The sequence below is a fragment of the Nicotiana tomentosiformis genome, chromosome 3, assembly GCF_000390325.3.
Source record: "Nicotiana tomentosiformis chromosome 3, ASM39032v3, whole genome shotgun sequence".
NCBI lineage: Eukaryota > Viridiplantae > Streptophyta > Magnoliopsida > Solanales > Solanaceae > Nicotiana > Nicotiana tomentosiformis.
In genome coordinates, this window is record NC_090814.1 from 95,001,394 (window position 1) to 95,010,192 (window position 8,799).

The 8,799-nt window shown below is 35.2% G+C and overlaps 1 protein-coding gene across 3 annotated transcripts; it reads right to left on the reverse strand.

The window, feature by feature from the left end:
* Nucleotides 1–3,093: 3,093 nt before the first annotated feature.
* On the reverse strand, nucleotides 3,094–8,493 carry LOC104102222 (uncharacterized calcium-binding protein At1g02270). Of its 3 annotated transcripts, none has more exons than XM_009609879.4 (10): nucleotides 8,192–8,493; nucleotides 7,989–8,093; nucleotides 7,753–7,858; nucleotides 6,581–6,801; nucleotides 6,385–6,461; nucleotides 6,180–6,288; nucleotides 5,950–6,075; nucleotides 4,510–4,620; nucleotides 4,251–4,358; nucleotides 3,094–3,877 (listed from the first exon to the last, which is right to left on the reverse strand). In XM_009609879.4, the coding sequence occupies exons 1-10, from the start codon at nucleotides 8,324–8,326 to the stop codon at nucleotides 3,638–3,640; spliced, it is 1,338 nt and encodes a 445-aa protein (XP_009608174.1). In that variant the 5' UTR covers nucleotides 8,327–8,493; the 3' UTR covers nucleotides 3,094–3,637. The 3 variants fall into 3 exon arrangements, with proteins under 3 accessions (XP_009608174.1, XP_009608173.1, XP_009608175.1); XM_009609878.4 differs by having other exon boundaries at nucleotides 3,094–3,880; nucleotides 8,192–8,482; XM_009609880.4 differs by having other exon boundaries at nucleotides 3,094–3,880; nucleotides 7,989–8,087; nucleotides 8,192–8,465.
* Between the last annotated feature and the right edge of the window lie 306 nt (nucleotides 8,494–8,799).

The window sequence follows — 8,799 nt, forward strand, 5'->3', positions numbered from 1 at the left end:
TACTATTATCTTGTATTTTTGTTATTGCTATTGCTTCTCTTTTTGGCCAAATACCTGTACTGTCCTTAAATTTGGCTTTAATTTACATTACACTTCAACTAAGGTCAGTACCTATTGTATACTTTAACTTAATAGAATATTTACCTAGTAAACACCTCACAGGTGACTATGTGTGATTTGTACCCAAAATTCGGTGCGTGAAGAAGAAATGTTTGGCCTGTATTTTTTTCTGTTTTCTTCTTCAAATAATTTTTTTAATTCTTCTTCTTTCTCCTTCATCTTCTCCATCGCTACCCCCATCTACCACAAGATTCTTTTCCAGAGTTACAGATTCATCTCACTTTCATTATTGATTAACTCATCAATTCACTTTAAAGAATTATGTACACGTCAAAGAAAGAGTAAAACCCAGAAATGATATTTTAAAAGAGACCGAGATAGATCTTGAAATTCAAACTCAATGTGCAATAACGTTAAACTTTACTTCTGAATTACCTTTTCATTTCAGAGGGACACCTTAGAATTCACTTTAAATTTAAATTATTTACAAGTCAAAGCATAGCTCAAACTCATTTTGCAGAGAGAAAACAACAACTACAACAACAACTCGGCAATTTCAGAAAATAATCAAGCAAACGATTTTGCAATACTCGATTTTGCAAAGAGAAACCCAACAAGAAAAAGCACAATTTCAAACATCAACCCTGTAATATCGATCCCATTTTACATAGAAAATCCAACAAGAAAAACCCAACAATTTTAGACATCAAAATCAAGCTAAGAACATGGAGATTAGCCAAATGATTTCGTCCGCATCAACATTTTTTGTCCAGATATGAAATTTTACGGCCAAGTTGCACATCTACAAAAACGAAAATTTTCTAACCAAGAACATAATATGTTTTTTGTTTGGACATGACTAGAGAGATGAAAACATAAATGGGCATGGAAGAAGCTGATAGCTTGAAAAAGGAGAGGGGAAAAGAGATGGCCGTCCGGAAAAGGTGAGTTTAGTGTGGGAAGGGGGAGGTAGAGTTTTTATTTTATTTTTTTAAATCTTTTTCAATTTGGATTATTTAGCCTTAAATAAAGAAAAAAGAAAGTGGGAACATGCACATGTCACTCTTTAATTCGATGTTTCACCACGTCATCCGAAAGTGAACAACACGCACTTAACTTTTTAAACCGGGTGAGTGAGAGGCGTTAATAGGTAAATATACTATTAAGTTAAAGTGTACAATAGGTAATGGCCTTCGTTGAAGTGTTTAAATGAAAACCGGAATAAGTTTAAGGGGTCGTATAGGTATTTGGCCTTCTCTTTTTATGGCTCTTTTACTATTGTATTTCCTTTTCAATATTGCCCCTTTTTTTCTTTTTTCTTTTGTTTTTTTTAAGCCAACGATCTATCGGAAATAACTTCTTTACCTTCACAAAGTAGAGGTAAGATCTGCATACACACTACCCTCCCTAGATCTCATTTGTGAGATTATACTGGAATTGTTGTTGTTGTATTGTTACAAAAATTACTTGATTGTGTAATGTAAGAAATCAAGAAGTGGTACAATATCTTCTTGGCTGATATATGAAGAATGAAGAGGAAACAAGTCATCAGTGATTGCCCAAGGTAATCCACGATATGGGATTTCCTTTTGGCTTTTAGCCTTTTACTTTAGAAATACAGATAGCTATTGAGAATTGACAAGCGGACGGTGGAAACACTAGGTGTTGTCATTTTCAATCTTTTTCTTCCCTCCCCACCACTTTTAATTAATCTTATGACTGCTATATAAAATTTAAGCAAACAGAAAGGCACTCCTTTTTTTGGTTGAGGCTGGACTGCTTCGTTTCTTTATTTTTCTTGTTAAGGAATACACCCTTATCTTTAGGTTACTCGTACGAGTTCGTTTGGTTCACATATTAGATATACTGGGGATTTAATGTATTGATTATTATCCGGTAACTAATGTCAAATAATGAAAGTAGTCATTTGGTTTAGACAATACATAAATTCCTACATAACTTGATATGGATATTATTTATTATTTAATATCGCCAATTAAATACCACATTATTTATGGATGGATTATTTTTTATGCATTTATGATCTAATGAAACATTGTACTAATAATTACATTAAAAAAAATTCAATGATTTTCCGGTCAGCACCCGCCATCCTAGATATTCTTTATGTCTTCCAGCGCTTTCTCAGTTTCTTACTAATATGGTTAAAAGTAGGTGGGAGCAAATGCAATGATTTTTTTAACTTTAAGCCTAGAAATTGTTTTATTATTGAACTTTTTGCTCTTAATCTTGTTCTGTATGCGTTCTCTTTTATTGTTTGGAAAAGTAAAATTTGATTGTAGACCAATGGTTGCGGCAAAGATACATACTCCAAAATTAAGAGTATTAAAAGTGTGACAAGCCCCAAAGTTTGCTCCTCTTTACAAAGATAAATCACCATATGTTGGGGCTCAATGATTGTATGTGGAGTGTAATAATCATTCTTTTCTTTTCATATCTTAGGGGATTGTTTGATATATGGGATAAGAATAATAATCCCGAAATAAAGTTTGAGATTAATTTTATCCCATGTTTGGTTTGGGGTGTTAGCTAATCCCAATCGACCCCATGGATAAACAAAAATAATCTTGTGATAAAATTTTAGTATCGTCTTATCCCTTGTTTGGTTACTAATTCTGGAATAAGTCATCCGAGAATTAAAAATAGTATTAGAATAACTTATACTTGCTAGATGGTGTAACAGTAATCCCTGAATAAAGCAGTAAAATTGACAATCTCAAGATTAATACAGCATACCAAACAGTGAAGACGAAAATAATCCCAGGATAACTACTTTCATCATAATTAATCTCAGCATAACTTGTTTTTAAACCAAACCAAACGCCCCCTGATAGTGTTATTCCCTTATGCAGCGGAATGGCTACTCTGCTCCAAAAGATAGAATTAATGTTTCAGACGGATAAACCGAAATATTTGTCATGACCAGAATTACAATTTATAAATGCTACTGTACATAATTATCTGCAGAAAGTAATTTTTAAGAGAGAGAAATGCATCAATAAAACAATCGCGCACACACAAGGTTTTTCTTTGTTACTGTTTCAGCAACTTCAGTAGTTGTTGCAACTGTAAGTAATACACAATGCCACAATCAGGCTGAACATTGCAGCAGTCAAAATGCTCAGTCGAATACAAAAAGGATTGTTACTAAATATATACACGTCCTGCTTCCTCTATATACTTCTACCTCTACCTTTATATCCCAGCATGGAACAGCTAGAGGGTAACAAGAGGAAATTAAGATATGAACCCCATTAAGCCAGAGTAGGTCTTCATCGATGTAGATAGTCACTTTGAATGAACTGGAAGATACAGGCATCAGACACCACTTTACCAAATACTCGGAAGGAGCGGGCACCTCTTGTACTATAATACTTAGCATCCCTATGTGTGCCTCTAGATGGTATTATAATCTTTATCAGAGTTCAGTTGGCACCAAGCGTAAGTCTCTCCAGTCGAGAACTCAGGCAGCAGTTTGAGAATCCTGTAGACTGGCTACATTCCTCAGGCCTTTTCTACTTAAAATTTCAGTTCAAGGCAATCAACATTCAAAAAACTATCGGGACAATTGACAGCATAACATTCTTACAGGTGAAAATACCACAGTGAGTTTGGCGTGATCAGAAAGTGAATAATCTTCAGGCCATGTTCCTTTCTCAACTTCTGTGGGGAACAGAACTGCATTCTTGACACTAAAACCAATTGTTTCTTCGGTATCACTAACAACATCGTCGTCCCATGCCTCATCGTTTTCTCCATCTCTTTGCTCTGACCATGTACGATTCCATACCCGCTGCTGCTATTTGATTATAGATATATCAATTAATTGTCAGTTTTTGCAAGTTGTTGGTTATACATAAATTATGTTCCTACATGAAGATAAATGACTGCCAAAATCTAGTGCAAAAGAAAGCTAAGCTAATGTAGACTAGCTTAATGCTAAAACTAATACTAGGTACACCGATAAAACAAATACAGTAACTAGTAGGATGATCATGCTCTTAAATCAACCACGAGATCAGCTAAAGCACCTTCAAGCTGACAGTAACCCGTCTCATTGCAGTTTTACAATAAACCAACTTGTGAATTATGTAGATAGATATATAGATAAGAAATAACTCAAGCACAGAAACAATAAGTAGAATCTCTAAAGCATTAAGCATAAATACCTGAAATTCACTGTAATCAAGAACTCCATTTCCATCAATGTCTGCTTGCAACCACAAATCCTTTATTTCCTCAGCACTCAGCCCATAGCAATGTCCAATCAGATTAAGCTGTGGGGTCAGGGTACAAACGTTTAGCATCATTTCACAAGATTGAATAGAGATAGAGATAACAGAGAACCCTTTGGAGGTTCAATCCATTTTTCTCATGTGCGCAACACCTACAAGTAGAGAGATGTTTGATTTCACGACTTAAAAGTACCTGACGGAGCGCTTCACAAAACCCAGCATACGTAATGTAATCACCATCGCTGTCAGCTTTGAGAAAAGCAAACGCGTCATTCTCAGTCAACGAGGCTCGGCGAAGTTGATACTGAAATTGAAGGAATAATCAGAGCATATAAAACAGAGATATTTCATTCATTTACTATAGAAAGAGTGAAATTAACATGAGATTAGACAGGATTGCGGTGTCAAAATACAAACAATTTAGATATCTAGGCTTGATGTTCCAAGAGAAAGGTTTGAGAGATAGAAAAGTTACACATAGAATCAAAATAGGATGGCTGAAACGAAGAGTATTCAGTATTGTTGGGTTGTTATGTGGAAAAGGATGCCTATCAAAGTCAAAAATAAGTTGCATAGAACAATTATAAGACGAGCAGTATTATATGGGAGTGAACGTTGGACCATTAAAGTCCCAAATATCCACAAATAAGTGTCGCAGAGATGTAAATGTTAAGATAGATATAAGGTCGTACAAGATTAGACAAGATTAAAAATGATCAAATTCGGCAAAACGTGCAAGTAGCACACATCGATGAAAAAATAAGAAAAGGTCGCTTGAGATGGTTCAATCATGTTCTGCATCAACCTCCAGATGCATCAGTCCATAAGTGTGAAACCATAGTGAATCAAGGTGCGGGGACGAGTCACATGGAAGAAGTTATCTCAAAAGACGTATAATCTCTTGGGATCCATGCAAACATAACGAAAAATAGGGCACAATGGAAGATAAAGATCTATAGTAGGTGATATAAATTAGTTGGAAGTGTGTTTCAGTCATGTTTGTACATTTATTTAAGTCTAATGTTTTCTAGGAGTCTTTTAGTCTTGTAAGAATTTTATATGCCACTAGAAAATCTCTAGTACTTATCATATTCTTTAACTACTTTTTATGTTTAGCTTTTGGTACAATATTGGTCCGAGATTTGCATAAATGGAGCGACACGGTTAGTGAGGATTCATATAGCCGATCTCAACTTGCTTAGGATTGACGCATAGTAGTAGCTATTGTTGTACGATATGGGGAAAATCAACAAGAGCATGCCACACACAAGTTCAGGTGCAAAATAAGGTGGACCAGAGACCAGGAACTAATCTATTTTACTTCCTGCACTCTTAGCTAATTACAGAACTCAGAGAAAACCACACATTAAAAGCCCTTCACAACAAAATTTCATATTAAATTAGAATGGACTCGTGGATATGCTATCATAGTGATGGTAAGCAAACAAAAAGATTTCAAAATTGGTAATTGTTCAGCAACATCATGGAGCAACAAGTTTGAACAAAAGGAATCTGCATCAACTTTTAGCTTCCTATTCTGACAGAACTAGATTGCTTTTCGAACATGATTTCATATTATGGCGAAAGAATGCACAAAGGCAGCTGCTAAATAAAATAAGAATATTATAGTTACCTTGAACATTCCAAAAATTGCATTTCCCCAACTTGTTTTCAGCAATTTCCTGTAGCTATTTGGATTTAAAAGCCATATAAAATCCACACCACAGATGTTCCCACGGTGGTTACGGTGGCTCACCCACTGCATAATAGAAAAAGGCATCAACATCAAAAGAAACTTGCAGTCCGGGGAAAAGGGGGTGGGGGTGAGGGCAAGAGGAGCATAAACAATGACAGGTAACTGACCTTGTGTGCATCAGCATCAGTGTATTGGTGAGCAGTATCATATGATGATACAAATCCTTGAGATCTGAGAAATTTGTAAACATGGCCGCGCTTGCTTCCGTTCCAGTCACTTCAATATGAAAAAGTATACAACTAAAATTAGCAAAATCTACCAATAACGGAGATATCCAAAAGAGCAAACAAAAAAAAGTTGTTGAACAATTACCCGCACAGAATAATTGGCAAGGGATTAAGCTTATTTTCTTTCTGATATGATTCCACATATTGCAATATCTTGTAGACCTGCGCAAGTGCACCATGATAAAGGTGACAGGTTAAAATAAGCAAAACGTATGAAAATAATTTGAATTAGATTTTTCACTCTGCTGCGAAGCAAGAGTGCCATATAAAGATTGATGTACCTGCCGCAGTCGTTCCAAAGACAAGCTTGAATCATGAGGAAACAAAAGGTGTGTGTTCACTATCAGCATTTCTTGCCGAACATTATTGTTTCGACATTGTGCATAAGGTGCAATTAGTTCAACATGCAATAGTTGAGCAACACGATCTCCAAAATCATTGAAAAGCAACTCTCTGTGGGCTATAACCCTGAAGTAGTCCTTATGAATGGCAGTCAGCAGACCTGAATCAGGCAACGAAATGAAGCAATTCAAAAATGAATCATTATGAATTAAGATACCACATAACATAGCTAACACCTACGGCAATACTATGTACTTTCCGTAGAGGTCAACAGAAATTTATGTCAACAAATTAGAAAACTGCCTCTCCTACTGAAAAGTATCAATTTTGTGAGGAATCAGAGATAGCTGTTACTGCTTTCTCTGAGGTAAATGACTTGATGTGATACCAAGTTTCCCTTCAGAACACAGCATACCTTAAGCTGTTTTTCAATTTCTGCAAACTCATCATTGTTTTTTATTGTTTGATTAGTAATGTATCACTACATATATTCAGGCAGTTCAACAAATTCTGACTTGTTCAATACATAATTGACAAGAATTTAAACTATAATTTATTTCTAAAGGAAAAAAAATTAATTTGTTTACTCTATCTGGAAAAGCAATTAAAAAGTAGGAGAATGGACAGATTAACCAATCCCATTGACAATTGTCAAGAAGCAGGGAAGACCATCAATGCCACCAAACTTACAATTTCTTTAAATTACACATTGAAGTGGGAACAATTCTTATATTCTTTGTATTTGCACCTGATCTTTTAGAACTTCATTTCTTATATGTTGTTCCAATAGTTCAGCATAACCTTGGGGGAGAGGGTTCCTCAATCTCAAAGGAAAAACGGCAGTCCAGTGCACAAAGCATCCCGCGTTCACACACGGTACGGGAAAGGGCTACATGGGTGTGATGTTGACAACCTACCCTAATGCAAGGATTAGTGGCGACTTACATGGCTCGACCTCATGAACTATAAGTAACACGGAGACAACTTTATTGTTGCTCCAACATTATATAGGTAAAACACATGGCATGCACCTATTGTTTTGGTTTAAAATGCGAGTGCGGGTAAGTTTTTACCGAGTATAATTAGGGAAGGAAAAAGGGAGGAGGATTACCATCACCACGATTATTGGTTCGAGCAAGCTTGAAATTAATATATCCTGCATCTCCTAGCCTCTTGTCATATATACCAACAAGCTCTTCATTCCCAACCCAGAATTCCTATAACCAATTTAAAAGAATCTTTAATATCATCAAACGCTTCACCTTTATTTTTAAGCACAAAAAAATTTGCATAAAGACATATAGAGATCCAATTTCATACAAAAAAAAAAAGATTTAAATTTTTAACCTGAAGACAAATAATGGAAGACCTCTCGTACAACAACCAATCCAATATCCTATGATTCCTGCTCAGCCAATTTGCCCTATAATCGCTTTCTCTGCAACTCTGGTCCTAAAACAAACACCAAAAAGAAGAAAATTAGCCATTAACAGATCCTTAAACCAAACAAAAACAGGCAAGAATGGCAATAGAAACAGAAAAAAAACTACCTCAAGATTGAGTCTTTTATAAATGGGCGCGAGAATATTAAAAGTGGTACAAGAAATTGAATTGGGTTCGGCAATAGCATAGCTTCCAATTCGTGAAACTCTCCCTTTCGTTGTTCCTCTATTCTTCCTTCCCATAATTCAAGAATAGGTATTGGAACATACAATTTTACGACAAATAAAGAGAAGATTTTTATGGAAAACTTTTAACCAATGCAGGCACAATGGGTTTAAATGAATGAAAAAAGAAAGAAATTATTGGAGATTTTTAGAGAGATGAATGGGTATTATCAAAGGTGAGGAGTGGGGAAGCTGAAAGATAATTTGGATTTTATGGGTGCCAGTGAATGTTTCTCCTCCTCTGCTATTTTGATTTTCTTTATATTTTTTATTTTTCTCTATTTTGCATTTTATGAAATAAAATACAATATACTCCGACCTTTTAAACTTGCAGGGTTATAAATGAAGGAGTTGTCTGATTTGCCTAGAATATACTAACTTGGGTCCCACTTTGCAAATACTAAAACCGGCCCAATTGAAAAATGAGAATAATTATAATTAAATAAAAGATAAATGAATGGAGGCAAAGTGCTCTACCATTATGGAATATG

Coding starts and splice junctions, on each gene's coding strand:
- LOC104102222 (XM_009609878.4), bottom strand. CDS start 8,326: ATGGGAAGGAAGAATAGAGGAACAACGAAAGGGAGAGTTTCACGAATT. Junction 8,094..8,191: donor ATAAAAGACTCAATCTTGAG/GTAGTTTTTTTT, acceptor TGTTTGTTTTAG/GACCAGAGTTGCAGAGAAAG. Junction 6,076..6,179: donor CTGATGCTGATGCACACAAG/GTCAGTTACCTG, acceptor TCTATTATGCAG/TGGGTGAGCCACCGTAACCA.